This window comes from Rhagoletis zephyria, unplaced genomic scaffold (genome assembly GCF_001687245.7).
Source record: "Rhagoletis zephyria isolate East Lansing unplaced genomic scaffold, Rhagoletis_zephyria_1.1 Rzeph_scaffold_00420, whole genome shotgun sequence".
Taxonomy (NCBI): Eukaryota; Metazoa; Arthropoda; class Insecta; order Diptera; family Tephritidae; genus Rhagoletis; species Rhagoletis zephyria.
The window spans coordinates 131035-149495 of record NW_016157504.1 but is presented as its reverse complement, the minus strand read 5'-3'; the positions used below and the strand labels follow the sequence as shown (position 1 = coordinate 149495).

Genomic DNA, 18461 nt, shown 5'->3' with positions numbered 1-18461 from the left:
AGACACCCACGCCAGCATCGACTTAAGCGGAACCATGGTGGTGGCTCGTTGATGGTTTGGGGTGCTTTTGGGTATGCTGGTAAATCTCCTCTATGTTTCATACGATGCAAAACCAATTCCCAGATGTACATTGAATTGCTTGACAATGTATTAATTGAATTTGCTGGTGACCTTTATGGAGATGATTGGATATTTCAACAGGATAACGCTCCAATCCACACTGCACGTATTACAAAAGAGTTTTTTTCATCAAAAAACATACCACTGCTAGAGTGGCCAGCAATCAGCCCCGACCTAAATCCCATCGAGGATTTATGGGGAATACTTTCGGCCAAGATCTACAAGAATGGTCAACAGTTTCAAACCATCAAGCAGCTCAAAGAAGTGTTGGTAAAGGTATGGGACGAAATAAGCCTCCACACTTTGCAAAAATTGGTGGACTCCATGCCGAGAAGACTAACTCAGGCGCTTTTAATGAAGGGAAAACATATTAATTACTAAGGTTTGCAAAAAACTTTTGTTTAGTCCCATGAAATTGAAATAAATATTGTTGCATATATAATTATTTCATAAGAACGTATGAAACAAAAATTGAAATAAAATTAATCGCAAATAAATATAAATTGTTATGTTGTCGTATTTGTTAATCTTCATGTGATATATTATAAAAAAATATTTAAAAATATCCAACATCATTTTTTAGAGATTTATATAGAAATTCTTCAGTGCACATATAATTATTTCACTGAGGTATACTATAGGCGTTTTATTCTGTTCGCAAAGCTCGAGAACACCTAAACCTTGTTTTTTGAAATTTCGGACACCTACTAAGTGGTTCAGTTGAAATCTAGCAGCCAATTAGCTGCTCTAATTTTCACAAAAACAAAGTAAATGAAGCGAAATGAAAATATATCACTTTTAAGAAATATGTTTTTATTAAAAATAGGAAAGTAACAATGAAATTAGTCCCCTCTCCAAAACTGCCGCACCTTTTGCGATACCCCCTTCATCAGTCTTTGGACATCATCTTTTGACATTTTTTTAGCTTGATTACACGGTTAAAAATTTCGGTTTTAATTTTAAACTTTTTGGACTACATATATGACCAAACTAAATTCAGTTTCAAATACAAACCTTTCAAGTTTAAAAAAAAGAGAGCACATATGTTGGGTTTAGAATTTAAACAATTCGGTTTAAATTTTAAACCCAAACATTTTCATAATTAAGAATAAAAAAAGAAAAACAATCTTAAATTTCATGTTCCGTCTGGTTGGGATTGAACACGGACAGCCTTGGTAGCAACCAATTGTATCAAGCATCTTTGTACACTCAGCTACAGCCACGCATGTAAATGTGCTTTCATGTGTTGAGTTTGAATCAACACCACATTTCGCTGTGCAAACATATTCTATTTCGGTTTAGATTTTAAACCAAATTTTCTATATATGAAACCTAGAAACTAGAATTAAAACATTTTGGTTTGATTTTTAAACCACGAACTTTTTGGGCTAAAATGTAAACCAGAATATATTAAAATTGCGTAAAACTATTGACTGGTTTAAAAGTTTAAAAAAGGCAGTAGTCCCAGCGCGGTTTAAAAATTAAACCCAAATTTTTGACCGTGTACGCCATCTTATTCGAAATTGTGCTACTGTATGGACTTCAGATTTTATCTTCTTCAGCTCTCTTTTCATTTGAGCCCAAAAAATTTCAATAGGTCGTAACTCAGGACAACTCGGAGGGTTAGCCTCTTTCGGCACCACATTGACATTATGTCCTGCGTAAAACTCTAGGGCTTTTTTTGGATAGTGGCAAGTGGCTAAATCAGGCCAGAAGAAAACAGGAACATCATGACTTTGTATAAAAGGGAGAAGTCTCCGTTCCACGCACTCTGTTATATAAACTTCTGTGTTAATTGTACCCACGGTTACGAATTCTTTAATTTTTTTTACCACATGTGCATATTGCTTGCCAGACAAGATATTTTTTTGGATATTTCGACACTTTTTTGTACTTGTACTTTGCATCAATTTCGTCTTTATTAGTGGCAACATAAAATTCCTGTCCTGGTATTTGTTTAAAGTCAACAACGCAATAAGTTTCATCGTCCATGATACGACATTGACATTTTGTGAGGAAATTGGTGTACAATTTTCTCGCTCTTGTTTTACAAAGCGAAACTTTTTCCGCATCTTTATTTGGGACTTTTTGCACTTTGTAAGTGCGTAAATTTAACCTTTTTTTAATTCTGTGAACTGTCGAAGACGAAGTCCTTACGATTGCAGCAACGTCACGTACGGATCGGTTCGGATTCCTCTTGTACACATTTCCCACTTTCTCTTCAATTTCTTTATGAACTGTTCCACTTTTTTTTCCTGATCCATGCTTCCTATCTAATGTTTTATTTTTCTTAAAATTTGCAATCACATTTTGCACTGTCGATCTTGAAATTTTTAACTTTTTCGCCAACTGCGTTTGAGGAAGTTTTGGATTTTGCAGGTAGTTGTTCAATATTAGCTTGCTATTCGCCAATTCTTTTCCTTCCATTTTCAACAAATATTATTGTAAACACTTGAAATTTATGCACAATCAACACGAATGACGGAACTTTCAATGAGCAGGGTTATCGTGCAATCACACTAAAAGCACGCGCGTTATTAGACGATCAATGCTGCCAGATTTCAACTGAAACACTCGTTATTTCAGACCTTCCAAGAATGGTTATATTAAAGCGGTTGGTACCTCCCATACAAACCGAATTTATCATACTGTATATCTCTGAAAATGTTCATGGTAAAGTACTAGAACTTAGTATGGGTAAATATGAAGTCAGTTCAATACTCAATGAAGAAAATGGGGGTTATTGGAAGAGAGGGTGTGGTACCTCCCATACAAGCTTAATTTTTCTTATTGCATATCTGTGAAAGAGTTCATATAGATACTCGAACATGGTATGGAGATATATAATATGGCATACTCATGGGGAAAAGTGGGACTATTTGAAAAGGGGCCATTGTGTGTGTTTGAGCGGATATCTGGATAGTTTCAGCTCACATTTTGACCCGCCAGGTGGAGCTGGAGCCGAGTTATTACTAAAAATTTTATGATCGGATTTGGCTTATATTCGGAATATGCATTGGTGTCGTAAGGGTAAATATTGCTGTGAAAAAATTAGCCGTCATGTGGCGTTGGAGTAGAGTTATTACTAAAAAACGTCAAGTGAGAAAAAGTGTCAGGTTCGATTACGTCGACATTAAGATATGCCGTCGAAAATAAGTCTATGTATATTGGATTTCTGTAGACCAACGATACTCTCCCATTTCAACCCTTCGGAGGGCGCGCCGCGGCAAATTAGCCGCAAAAATTTTAATTTATGGTTTTCATATACTAATTGTAGTATTTAGCCGGCTACTGCCATTTAGTGACTTTGTAAGCTTTGAAATGCAGCATGGTTCACAGTTAGCTGTTAGTTGCTGCGTTGTATCGTTCAGTTGATATATGTATTTGAAATTTGGCGTCTCATATATGCGGCTGAATTTCTGCGTCGCGCCATTCCGTGTACCAAAAAAATTTGAATGGAACTCGCAAAATGTTTTTTAAGATAGTTGAAAAAGTGAGTTTGTGATAAGGGTCTAAATCAAAATTTTTATTTTGTAAGTATTTTGTCATGTGTAATTTTAAAATTATGTATACTTTGCGTGTACATTGCAACTATTATGATATTCATTTTCTCAAGTTTTAGAGAAAAAATTATGTTTTTTAAATGATGTATTTTAGAATTAATTTAGGTCACCCCTTGTCATATTTGGTTTGGAGACAACCGGCTTCGGCGTTGTGCCATCTTCAGTGTCATTTTTTGGAAACAACAATAACAAAAAAGAGATGTTTTTAAAGTTATATAGAAGCGAACCAGCTACGAAACAGAAATTGAAACCAGGAATATGTACCAGGAATAATAAAACAAGAATTTGTTGTATTAATTAATACAAAAAAGTTTGCAGAAAACATTGCAAGCATATTTCACAATGTGCAGAATGTACCAACACCACTGTTGATGATGACCAATAAAAATTTAAAAAATAAATGCTTATAATATGTTTCAGTATAAACACAATGCGCAATTGAATGGCATGCTGCGTCATGAAGATTGGGTTAGGGTTTATTCCGAGAATGACATCTCAAAAGCGTACTCGTTATTTTTAGAAACATTGCATTCTCATATAAGATCTGCAAACTACACTTGTGTCCCACGAAGGCATAAAACCATACTCAAACCGTGGATTAGTTTTGACCTAGTCCATAAAATCAAACTTAAAAACAAGCTAGGCGGTAAATGTCGTAAGCATCCATCGAATCGGGAACTTCGCTCTCGTTATGGCAAATTATGCAAGGACTTAAGCAAAGACATCCAATCACAGCGTGACAATTATTTTCGTAATAGATTTGTTGATTGTCAAGGTAACTCGAAAAAACAATGGGAACTCATTAATAGCGTTGTCAATAGGAAACCTGTAAGTGATGAACAGGTAATCTGTTTAAACGAACGTGGCCAAGATATTTCAGATCCCTCCATTGTTTCCGGCATTTTTAATGACTTCTTTGTGTCGGTAGGGCAATCTTATTTCACTCCATGCAATTGTATCATATCGAGTAGTGACGTAATCAGTTCCAGTAATAGTTTTTTATTTGAACCCTTCACAGGTTCAGAGATTTTATCGATTATTAAAAATCTAAACAACTCTGGTTCTTGTGGTTATGATGGCATATCTAATAAACTGCTTAAGAGTACAGCCCTTAATCTAGTAGATATTTTGAAACATCTTTTTAATACTAGTGTCAGGTGTCTTCCCTGAACAGTTGAAATGTTCGATCATTATACCTCTATTTAAAAAGGGTAACAAGAAGGACAAAAATAATTATAGGCCAATTTCCCTGTTGCCATCTGCCTCCAAAGTTTTCGAAAAAGCACTAAAAAGTCGTATATTACTATTTCTTGAAAACAAAAGTTTCTTTAGCTCAAAACAGTTCGGGTTTAGATCAGGCCGCTCAACTGAAGATGCGCTCCTTGAATTTTGTTCATTCATCTATAAAGAGTTATATATCAAAAAAAGCTGCGCGAGTCTCTTCGTTGACATCACGAAGGCTTTTGATACGGTGGACCATGAATATCTACTGCATAAATTGTATTGTGCCGGCTTTCGTGGATTTATGCATGACTGGTTTAAATCCTATCTAACAGGCAGGATGCAAATGGTGAGAATTCAAGGCACTCTCAGTGAACCTAACTCAATAAAAATAGGGGTTCCGCAAGGTTCTGTGTTGGGTCCTATTCTTTTTCTTGTTTATATCAATTCCATCTTTGACTTACCTTTTATAGGGAATGTCACTGCTTTTGCTGACGACCTTGCCATAGCATATGGGTCAAGTAATGTTTTTGATTTAATTGCCAGTATAAATTATGATGTCTCTATTTTAAGATCTTGGTTTGCAAAACATAAACTCATTATCAGCAGCAAAACCAAGCTTATGTTTTTTAGTCTGAATTCTAGGCAACCTCCAGATGTCAACATAACATTTCATTCTTCAGATTGCGAACGTTTTGCCAATCATCAACATTTTTGTCCTGAGTCAAGATCTAATACTTTCAATTCTCTTATACCCTGTAGCGCTAATTGCTTTGTTATTGATATAGTTGAGGAATTTCAGTATCTAGGTCTTATCGTCGATAACAATATGAATTGGTTCAGTCACATTTCTCGTTTGAATCGATATCTGCAATATTCACTACGTTGTCTCTACCAACTCAGGAATTACTGCTCTAGTTACACCCTGAAAACAGTTTACTACGCGCTTTTTCACTCTAAGTTGTTATATGGTATCACCTGTTGGGGAGGCTCCAGTCTTAATAAAATCCAGCCATTAATTACATTGCAAAAGAGTGCTATACGAAAAATTTGCAAAGTGAAACGATTGCATCCTTCAAGGGAGCTTTTTAGAAGGTTATCGATTCTTCCAGTGAGAGGTCTTTATTATTTTAAAGTTTTGAAAGTTTTTTTCATTAGGTGTGGTTATCTGGAAAGCATGTCATCTGAAGTCTATAATCTGAGGAGAAACGCAAACAATTCAGTAGCAGTGCCTTCTTGGAGAACCACGCACTCTAACAAATTCTATACAATAGTGTCTCGCAAATTATATAATGCACTACCTGCCGTTATTCGTGACTTAAGGAATCTTCACCAGTGTTTGAAACATGTAAAAGCCTTCCTTTTAGGCATGTCGTATCTTTAAATCGAAGTTTTGCTACGGACAAATAATTGAATAATAAATTTACACCTTTAAGTTTTGTAGTTAATTAATTATTCTCAAATACAACTGCTACCTGATGTACATAATTTTTGTTAGAAGTTTATAAGTTTTGTTACTACTTATCTTTTTTAAAATTTTCCATTTTTTCAACAGTCCACCCCACTGTATTTCTAACATAACTAGGATTGGCATTTGACGCTATGTTATGCTTAACATATAAAATGCCCTATCTTTTCTTATATCTAGTACGTTATACATATACATGCTTTGCAATATTGTGATTATATTTGAAATTTATGTAGATACTAGCTTATACCCACGGGTTTCACCCCGCGCTTTTATACAAATATGAAAAATAACTTAATGATGTTAGATTTTATTTCTGTGCCCATTTCGTTATAGCTAGTTATTTTTTAAGGGAGATAAGGTATTTAGGCCGTTTAAAACTATGAAATTATAAAATCTCGTCTGCGCGCTAGGCATACGAAAGATATCAATCCCTCCATGTTTACCTTAAAATGTTTCCAGGTATACGACGCGTGAACGTGTAACCTTCTTGGAGGTGCCACAGCGAGTTATAATATTTCCAACTCAAATTTAGTAACCTGGCTTGATAAAATACCACTTCTCATTACTGTAGCAAATGCCTCAAGAGAGCTTTAGATTACAAGGCCGAACCCGGCTCTCCATTTTCCATTTAATGAAATTTATTCTGTCAGTACGGCACTTATAAAATAAATCTCCATAACAAATTTAAAATACTTCGAGAGATTTTCTATCCTTCCAGAGATATGTATTAAGAAGCTTTTAGTATGTATGGTAGGCGAAATGCCTCGTTTTTTAATAACTCACATTTTTTCCATGAGCAATTGATACATTTTGTATACATACCCAACTCCGTACCAAGTTCCAGTATTCTTCCACAAACACTTCCAGTGATATGTGGCAAGAAAAAGTAAATTTGTACTGGAAGTGCCACGCCCCTTTTTCTTATAACGCTAATCTTCTTCCATGAATTTAGAATTGATTTTACATACCCCAGTACCAAGTCCCGGTACTCTACCATGAACACCTCTAGAGATAAGCAGTATAAAACAGTACATTTGTACGACAGGAACCATGTCCCCTTTTCGAATAACGCAAATTCTTCTCCTTGAGTATGGAAATAATTTTTTATACAAATCTCGGTGCCAAGTTCCAGTCCTCTGCAATATACACCTCCGTACCAAGCTTGAGTACTTTACCTAAGCATTTGAAGAGATATGCAATATGAAACTTTCAATCAGTATGGGAGGTGCTACGCCTCTTTTCCAAAAACGTCCATTTTTCTTGTGAGTATGAATATGATTTCACACAGTGTTGGCACAGGAAAATTCCAGCATAAATTTATTAATCACCAAACCTACTTGATCAAATTGAGAGTTAATGATAAAAACTTTATTTTTTTAATCGCGGTTACGATTAACTGTTTAACTGTTAACTGTTTAATCAGATTAAAATTAATCATGATTAACTGTAAGCAGATTGAATTCAATCGAATTAACTAATTGATTAAAAAATCAATCGTTTAATGCCAACATTGATTTCACATACACATCTCAATACCAAGTTCCAGTTTTCTCCCACAAATACTTCCAAAGACATGTATGTAATATGAAAATTCCAATTTGTATGGAAGGGGACTTTAGTTATAGGAATCACTTTCAGTATAACACCATCTAACGTGTACCAAATTTTTTAATTTAAGGAAGTAGCCTATTTTTCAATCCAGGTAATAAACCATCTGTGAGCAAAATTTCATTTTTAAACAGGTGGCAATTCTTAAAAAAGTAATCTAGGTCATAAGCTATCTGTGTGCAAATCGGTTCAGTCATTTCCGCGTATTGCGTTAATTAAAATTTTCTAATAGGTGGCAACTCCTAAAATAGTAGCCTGTTTTCCATCGTAGGTCATAAGCTATCTCTGTTCCCAATTTCATGCAAATCCGTTCAGTCGTTTCTGCGTATTAATTAAATTAATTTTTTTAACAGGTGGCAACTCTTCCAAAAAAATTGCCTATTTTCCGCTATAGGTCATAAGCTATCTGCTTGCAAAATTTCATGCAAATCCGTTCAGTCGTTTCTGCGTATTAATTAAATTAATTTTTTTAACAGGTGGCAACTCTTAAGAAAAGTAGCCTATTTTACAATCTACATAGGTAATAAGCTATTTTGTGCAAATTTTCATGCAAACTCTTAAAAAAAATTGCCTATTAACCAATCTGGCCCATAAGCTATCGGCGCATAAAATTTCATGCAAATCCGTTCAGTAGTTTCCGCGTGATGATTTCCCAAACGTCCAAACATACAAACTTTCACATTTATAATATTAGTAAGATAAGCAAAATGATTAATAAACTGAACTGAACTGAAATTATTCAAATGTTTTATTTGAATGATTTTTCGACATAAATAAAAAAAAATGCTGTCAGCATTAGAGATACACCTTGCGGCTAAATTGCCGCGGCGCGCCCTCTCGTGTAACTTTCAAAACGGGCCCTCCGAAGGGTTAAAATTTCCACCAGCTACACCATACTTATACAGTTTCAAGGACAGGCTCACCATCGAAGTGGATCATTGTACCTCCATGGAGTGAAGAGGAAAAATTCTTCAAATGTATTTAGTTATTTGATTAACCGTTCTACGAAACGCCGTATCATTGGGGAAATTAAAAGAACTTCTTCGCGGACACTTTTGTTAGGTTACTTAAGATGGCCTTGGAAGCATGCCTTCCAACGACCAAACCATAATATTAGGAAATAAATCGTGAACGTGAATTGTTGGAGCAAAAAAAAATTATTTAGGTCTATTCTGCGCTGGTAACAAAAATGTTGCAACCTGAAAATAAAGTTTGCGTGGATTTTAAAACCTTTTCGCTGTCTGTGCTTTCTTGTAACCGATAAATTGTGTTACTGCCTTAGAAACTGGTAACGAGATACTGAACGTATCGTATGCAATACCAGAGTTTCTACTAAAATCCATAGCTGAATTTCTGTATATATTGACAGCGTTGTCAATGTACCTACATAGAATTGCGGTTACATGTAAAAGTCAAAATGTTTCGTAATAAAATTTTCCGGTAGCAAGTTCGGTAACGTACAGTATTATCGGCAAAGAAGATAAAGGATTATGTTTCAATAGCAGCTATAACGTTTATTTAACTAATTTAGTTATGAAAGTTAATTATAAAATATTACAGCGTAGCGCTTTAAAAACTTTTTTGTTTTCTCGTCCTCTTACTTTGCTCCGAATAATAGTACGAAATTAAAAATAGCAAACTTCAGTACATACGCAAGGTCGCATTTATGATTGAAGCATTAAGCCTGGTTTCGACGGCAACATCCCCCCTTCGTAAATGACCACCGGGTTATTTACCATGTTCTGAGCCGACATCCAGCTTAGATACCTCCTTCGCCGGTCTTTCCATTACTCCTAGATTTGTCTTTACTTTTTTGATTTGTCTAACTTGACCATCCTTCGCCATCACTGTGCTGATAACACGACCTTTGGGTCACATGTTTCGTGGTAGGTTTTCATCTACGACGATTACCATATAGTTAACAGCCAGAGGTGTGGATTTCTGGAACCATTTATTTCGTCTCGTGAGCACTGGTGGTATTCCTTTACCCAACGCTGCCAAAAGGAATCTGTGAATAGTTGCACTCGACGCCAACGCTGCCTGACTTCCATGTCGTCACTGCAAGCAGGCTTGTACCCATCCGCCGAACCAAGTAGTAAGTGGTTGGGGGTTAATGCAGTGTCGTCAGACGATTCGAGGCTCACAAAGGTAAGTGGGCGTGAATTTATGATGAATTATGCTTCCATTAATGCGCATGGTAGACGTTGTTGAATGAATATGAGAGACAGATGCTTCGTAATGTGGTTTTCGCTGACCGGACGAGGCGCTCCCATACTCCCCCCATGTGTGGAGTACTGAGTGGCCATATTATACGGTCGTATTTAACGGAAATTTTGTCGATGAGCTTTTCACGAACTAGCTTTCCTGTTGCTTTAAAATTCGTGCCATTGTCGGACTAAATTTTCGGAGTGCCTCGTCTTGCCATAAAATTACGTAGGCGCATGATGCAAGAACTAGAGTCCAGGCTGTAGGCTATCTCAAAATGTACTGCACTGAGAGTCAAGCACGTGAAAAGCACGACCCATCTCTTCTAAATAGTCTACGCCGGTATAAGTGAACGGCTTGGCGAAGCTGGCCAGTCTTGCAGCAGGTATCGGTGCCATCTGTTGAGGTGTAGGTACCACTGAGTGAAGTTTGCACTTCCGACAGGAGTGTCGAACTACTTTGTACAATACCCCAATACGTGGTATGTAGTAGGAACTTCTCACGTTGTTGATGACGGTCTCGTGAGCCATATAGTAAAAGTTTTCATGATGGGCCCTAATGATGAGAAACGTCGTATGGTTCTCTCGCGGAATTTCAATGGCGTTCATGTGGCAGTCGATAGAACTGGCTCCTCCTTGGATGCGCAAAATTCCATGATCATCTAGGTAAGCATTTAGCCCAGACAATCTGCTTTGTTTACCCAGCGATTGCCCAGCGTGTAGCGAACTGACCTCGGATAAATATGTTTCAAACTGCGCCTGCTTGATGAGAATATTCTCTGCTGTGCGGATCATCTCGGGTGTATTCTTGTTGGGCTTGCTGTAGCCGTGTAATCTAGCCTTTAGCTTAGATAGGTATAAAACAAATGTCGTGACCGCCAATCGGAGAAGTATTCCACGCTGAGGGTGATGGCTGGAGTTTTCCTCATCACATATATATGTTTGCGCAACTCGGTCGTATCAACGTCATCAGCATTGCACTCGAATTCGGGCCAGTTGAAGCTTGTCATAAACAGGAAATCGGGACCGTGCAGCCGCTCATTGGTTTTCCACCCTGGTTGCTGCGTCCGCCACGATTAATTTCGTCGGAACCCATCGCCATTGTTTGCTGCATGAGTTCTCAAGGATCTCTCCGACACGATGCATGACGAATTGCTGAAAATTGCGTGGATCCATCTTCAACTACTGCAAAACGGTTCTCGAATCTGACCAATATGTCACGTTTTGTATTTTTAGTATAGGAACGTTTATAATTCTCTGAGCAAAACGCACGTCCATCACAGCAGCTTGCAACTCCATGCGCGGAATCGAAACCGGTTTAAGTGAAGCGACTTTGCTTTTCGCGGCCACTAGCGACAAATCGACGACATCTCCTCGAAGGACCCTCAGGTAACAGACTGCAGCGTAAGCATATTCGCTTGCGTCAAAAAACATGTGCAATTCTACTTGCGTGCCAGAAACCAAATGTTTAGAGTAGAACCTCGGAATTTCGATTGCTTCAACCAGTGTCAGCGTACGCTTCCATAGTTGCCAACCGTCGACGAGCTCCTCTGGCAGCACCTCATCCCAGCCAATATTGACTCGCCATGCACGTTGTAGAAGGATTTTTAAGCCAATCTTGTAACACGAGACTAGTCCCAATGGGTCGAAAATCGACATGAGAACCTGGAGAACTTCTCTCTTTGTTTGGACGACGTCCTCCGCTAAGACGTCTCGCCGCTGTCGAGCAATCCTAACAATATACTTAAAGACATCATTATATGGCTCCCAATACATACCCAGCACCTTTTCGGCCTCTCCGAACTGGACTGGACTTTGCACTGCTGGGTCAATGTTTGATAGCTCTCTGGGAACATTAGGAGAATTCGACGCCCAATTTCGGATCTTAAATCCACCGGCTCGATGAACATTTCGAACTTCATCTGCTACTGCGAATGCTGCTTCTTCATTTTCGGCGCTGTCGATGTAATCGTCCACATAGTGCGCATTTTGAATGGCCTCATATGCCCTGGATACTTCTGACGATTTTGTTCACCATTTTTATTCCGGACGTAGTGCGCAATGCATGGACCGCGGCTTGTTCCGAAAGTCATCACACACATTACATATGCCTTCGTTTGCCCATTGATTTGATCATACCATAAGAAGCGTTGCGCATGCATATCTTCTTTGCGAATGTTGATTCTGTGGAACATCTCGGCGATGTCCGCACAGATTGCCACCTCCCCAACTCTGAACCTCAGTAGGATCTCGACGAAATGTTGTAGTAAGTGTGGTCCGGTAAGTAAATGATCGTTAAACGTTGTACCGTGAGACTTCGCTGCCGCATCCCACACAAGTCTTACGCCTTACCTTGTTCGGCTTGTTGGGATTTTTTGCTATAAAGATTGGAAGATACCTTGATAGATATGCTTGTTGTTGATTGCCATATCGGTCTCCGAGAGTTCAACTGCATAATTCTTTTGTATTAAATTGCGGATTTGGTTATCAATTTTGTCGTACAATGCGGGTTCACGTTTAATCTTATTTTTTAAACAGTTGAGACGCCTAACCGCATTGTTGTAGTTTCCAGGTAGACTGTAGTCATCGTCACGCCATAAGAGTACGACTTCGAATCCATCCATCCATCGTCCATCTACTTTAATCCACGTTCGATCGAGAATCTCAATAGCCCGTTTGTCATCGTTTGATCGTAAGTTTTGTGGTTTCACTGACTCCAATCTGAAGCTCTCTTTAACGATGTCGTGTAACTTTTGCTATTGGCATTCGCAGTGATGCATCGTCACTTGGATGCTCCATTCCAGCAAACACTTGGAAGCGATCGGCTCATGCCGCTTGCCTTCGCGTATTCTGCGGGGAACTGCAAATTTTCCACTTGTCTGCTCCTATGAGCAACGTTGGTTGGATGCCATTATACAAAGGCAAAGGTACATCCGTTAAATAGGGATAGCTGCTGCGTAACTCGTCCAAAAACGCAAAAATTTCAATTGTATTACCTGCTGCATGAAGCTTCACTGGTATCATGCGTAAGCACTGACTGCTGGTGTTATCAGCCGATGCGTGCTTACCACGTCCTGATCGTTTTCTGCCTTCTTTGTACCTTAGTTACCCTCGCTATGTAGAAGTGGGTGGTGCTTTTTAGAACAGCCGTTTACGCCGCAAATCTTCTTTGAGAAACAGCCCTTGCGGTGAGTCTTCATACACCGATAACAAGCTTTCTCCTTTTTTATCATCTGCCACCTCTCGTTTGCCGACAAGTCCTTGAAGGTTGAACACAGCGCGACGTAGTGATCAGTCGTACCACACGCGCGCATTTCATCGTATACTGCTTTGACTGGAGCAGAGAGAGGTTCTCTGCGTGCGAGCAGTTCTGGCCACGTTGCATGTCGTTTCTTGCCTGTACACTATTGCTGCTGCTGTGGGTGTTCACGGAGTTTGTTTTGTAGATGACAGCAGGTGATACTACCGTCGATGCTGTTTCGGCTATACGATATAGCCATTCGCTGAATTACTGCTCAAAAAATATCTTTAGCGCGTTGAGAATATCGGGAACCATCGTTGGAAGGAGCAACTTGTCCTTGACCAATTCACGTTCCTTACCTTTAAGACACCGCTGTAAACGCAACCTATTTTCCACATTCGAAAACCCTGCTATGGATGTACAGTGCTCAAACGTACTGATGAACATCGGCCACTCTTCCGGATCGCCGATAAAGATTGGCAACTCTTTCGGTATGGCTTGCCTGGCTGCTACTTGCGAAGGTGAAAGCGCAGATCTGGCTGTAAACTGGGTAGTTGCTGTGCGACTGGTTCAGATTGTGTCGCTTCTGATGATGAATCAGCCGATGCATCTGTCTGCTGCATTGTGCTTTTATGCCCTGGTCCTCTGATGTTCGTTTCCTTAACACAGGAAGCACAACTCCAATCACGACGCTGCACACTTTCGTCTACACCAGCGCATACGAAGTGAAACCAATGTTCACATACATCGCACTGCACCCAGTCTTCCACAACCGATTTATCTGCCTTCTTTCCACAGACCTTACAAATTCACATGTCTGCTGCAGCGCTATAGTGTGGAGCTCGAAAAACTGAGGTGCAATTGCTATTTTCAGAACGGATGCTGCTTATTTCGCTTAATGTATTCTAGCGAACGTCTTCGTCACTGTCGCCTTTTTATACAAGAGCCTTTGGCACGTGTACGTGCAGAACAATAAACGCGACTCCAAGTAATAATCCAAGTGCCAACAAGTGTTCAAAAAGTTTTTAAAGATTTATTATCTGCAAAGAAGATAAACGATTTTGTTTCAATAGCAGCTATAACGTTTGTTTAACAAATTTAGTTATGAAAGTTAATTATAAAATATTACAGCGTGGCGCTTTAAAAACTCTTGTCTTTTCTCGTCCTCTTACTTTGCTCCGAATAGTAGTACGAAAGCAAACTTCAGTGCATACGAAAGGTCGCATTTATGATTGAAGCATTAGGGCTGGTTTCGGCGGCAACATACAGAATAAGCCTGTAAAAGTCCCATTTGCATAGTTTTTAAAAACAAGGATCAAAATCAAATTTTTTATCTAATTCCAACTTATCCTTTGCATTACGAGTGATTTTATTTTTCATTGAAAAATATGTACCTACATCAGTGATGCACACGGGAGTCTCCGGGAGCTACTCGGCTTTCACACACAAGTCGTGTGTGCGCAGCTACCGAACTTATGCGCCGCTAGCAGCCGGTCAGTTTGCGTTTGTACTTCATGCTGTAAGCATCACATGCGCGAGCTGTTTTGCAGAGTACACACATACAGATACAAAAATAGTTTGCTTGTATTGGGAGCTCTGCCAACGCTGTGCACCACTGACCTGCATACCTACATATATGTACTATCTCCTAGCTAATAGCCAACCCAGTTCACTAATCCTAACACCGGCACGCAAAAAAAAACTTGGTGTGTTCTTTTCCTAAATTCCGAGTAATTTTTTTTATATGTTTCCCAGTTAAAATTTGATTTTTTTTCCATAAAAATAAAAATATCTTGCAAACATTACCTGTTCTAGAAAGACTGAGTACAGATTCGTAATCTACTCAAAGTTAAGCTTATGTGTTTCGGCGTTTTTGTGTCATTTCAAACTTTGAGATTTTCCCTATAGTGTTATATGCATCTTTATTTGCAGGTAGTGCTACCCGAACTGGCCAACATACGCGTTGCGGCTTATGAAGAGGGAGGGAAGTTTCTAGGACATCGTGTTCTTCCCGTCATTGGGTTGTGCCCTGGGTATCGTCATGTGAATCTACGGACCGAATTGGGTCAACCAATAACACTAGCATCCCTCTTTCTGTACATCGTGGTTAAGGACTATGTGCCAGACGATCTATCGAATTTTGCAGAGGCATTAGCTAATCCAATTAAATACCAAAGTGAACTTGAAAAACGTGACAAACAATTGGCTGTGCTCACCGAGGGCACGGAACCGATTTCATCAGAGGATATCAACTCATGTAAGTTTTAAATGTTTGAACCAGGGTATGTAGGTGCACATATGAGCATGAAATCAAAAGCATTGGCTTAGCTCACGTTGTAATTCATCATTGTGAGAAACTTATACCCACTTATATTTTTTGTACTGATTTTAAGTAGAATACATTGAATTTATTTATTCTTTATTTAGTTACCTGAACTAGATTATGCTTTGTTTCTTTTTTTACTTATTTCAATAAACTTCCGTCTTCTGTTGGTTACTGGACACTTCAACATTTCCAATCTCTATCAATAACTAATTATCGAAACTCTAACCTCACGCCACATAACAACACTACTTGCATACCAAAAAACCTCCGCTTGCATGCTACCCCGTTACATTTTCGCCTGCGTCCATTGAACTTGACAAACAAAGTCGTTTTTGTACAAGTAGGTGGTCAGAAAAAAGAGCTTCGTCCATTTGAGTCCACAACAATGAGCCCCAAGCACCGACCCAGCATCATAGCCGCTACCGTAACCAATGTAGAAGTATCTTCAGGAGTTGAGCAAGACACCGCAGATGCGATCACAACAGCTGGACCAGGGTTCACACACCAACATTCGCTCGAGTCGACTGCGCAAACATCTATGCGGCAAGTGGAATCGTCACAGTTCGATTTAGATTTAGTGCATGCAGAGCCATTGGATAAGATATTAGACCACAAGATGGTGCGTGAGAAGCGGTTTGAAATGGAAAAGAAATTGGAATCGCTCCGTAAAAAACATGATAAGGAGAAGATCAAAATCGCAATGCAAAAGTCTAGTCCAATAGATGGAAACAAGAAGGCAATGTTTAACATTGCCACCAAGCTAAAGAAACGGCTCAGCAATAGAAGTCTGTAAGTGTGTATACATTCGCGCCTTGAGCATTCAATGGCTTTCACATTAAAAGTAGTAACTGTATTTCTTTTAGTGATACGGGCGCGGAGGTGCCGCCTTGTTTGCCGGATATTGGGAATATAAATGAAGTCTGTACTGACGGGGCCACTTGTATTGAAGGAGAAAGTCCATCGCTGGGAACACGCTCCCAACAGGAGAGAATGCTTTCCTCTTGCAGGGAGTATTCTTCGCAGATGCGTGATATTCAGGAGAAGTACCATGAGGTAATCTATGCGTTAGCGGAAAAGGTGTTGCGAAATTCACAAGCAAACCAAATTAAGCAACTTAAAGCGTCCTTGGATCGAGTAACTTCTGAAGTAATGCATCAATTGCAGGAGGCACGACGAACTGAGGTAAAGAATTTGTCTTCCGTACATCGGGATCGCGATGAGTTGGTTAGGTAATAAAGCATAAAGTGGCTCAGTGTTATAAACCAAATTATATAATTCTACTCTGGCAGAATGAAACGTGAAGTGGCCAGCTCAGTGGTAGAACGCGGTGTGGCAGAACGAGTACGTTTGAAGCAGACCTACGACAAACGAACCGATGACCTGCAAAAACAACATGAATTGGTGCGCAACGCACTAGCGGAGCACCGTAATAAGGTATCATTTGCTTAAGTCTATCTATTACTTCTATATATTGCTGGCTGACGTGGCCACGTGTGGTCCTATCACAAATGAGTCTGACTGTGTCCTTTAATAACTTTATAGGTTTGGTTATTATCTTGGAGAATTTCAGCCTTGAGAAAACACTTTGGCTCACGAAATTTTTTTGACAAGTATGAAATAGCGCTGATCCCACGTGTCCCTATATTTCGCTGTCTGACAATTCCATCCCTGTTTTTTATTATACCTGTCGCATACAAATTTTCAGCTTTTATTAAACAGTTTAGAGTGTCCGGTTTTTTCTTATTCGAGAAGCAAAGTCTCCTCAAAAATCGGAAAACTCATAGGACGTACTCGTATATTTTAAAAGTGACACTGCAAAGTTATGAAATAGTCGGCCCAAATTGTTTTCCAAAGGATTGGTGGCAAGTATATTGATTTTCTCAGACGATACTTTTAAGTATTAATAGATACCGATTAAAAAAAAGCGTGCAACAGCCTAAAATATGGAATACATGCAGCTCAAGGTAGTCTTGCCTAAAAAAGGCCAAAGGGATGAATAGAGCTTTTAATGCTGAGTAAAATGATAAATTTATGTATGTGTATTATTTGCCTTATTTTGCTAAAGTATTTCAGATCCTCCCTCCGCCAGCAGAATACTAAAATAGTATGCTAAGAACTTAACAAAATTAAAAAAATATTAACTATTGCAAAAACTGGATGACCTACTCCGAAATCCGTCATTTGTAACTGCCATACCTAAACAAAAGCGTCAGCGTTGCACAGTGGTTGCATTTATATGGGGAGAGCGGCCAAAAATACTTTTAATGGACATATCGGTATAAAATTTTTACCCTAAAGTCTGTTAAGAGTAAAAACTGTAATATGTAAAAGTGGGCGGGGTTGGACACGCCCACATACAGTCATGTGGAAAATACTAGGGACACGGAATTATGACCAGTTTCGGCAATTTTTTTTTTATAAAAATTCAACTCACTATCTAACAAAAACCACATAAGTCCAAATTTCAAACTTTGTAAAAAAATAGAAAAATTCAAAAAAATTTTAAAACAACACAAACCTTTCTAATAAGAACTTTAGGAAAAATCTAGGTGTGCAGTTTTAGAGCCCATTAAGTTCTAGTTTAAGAAATTGCAAGTTTGAAGTAGCTAAAAATTCGCGTTGATTGTTGATAATTTTCTTTGCGGATGGTGTTATTATTTGCGTTATGGTCACACATACTTTGAATGGAAGAAAATGCGTGACACCG

At 38.7% G+C, this 18461-nt stretch overlaps 1 protein-coding gene across 1 annotated transcript in view; it reads left to right on the top strand.

Annotated features, from left to right (window-relative positions):
- The window catches only part of LOC108359608 (1-phosphatidylinositol 4,5-bisphosphate phosphodiesterase classes I and II-like), a 191035-nt gene that overhangs the window by 98154 nt on the left and 74420 nt on the right, over positions 1-18461 (top strand). The window contains exons 7-10 of the mRNA XM_017611533.1: positions 15361-15685; positions 16099-16543; positions 16618-16983; positions 17044-17188. Of these exons, the coding sequence (XP_017467022.1) occupies positions 15361-15685; positions 16099-16543; positions 16618-16983; positions 17044-17188 (1281 nt within the window). The remainder of the gene's footprint in view (positions 1-15360; positions 15686-16098; positions 16544-16617; positions 16984-17043; positions 17189-18461) is intronic.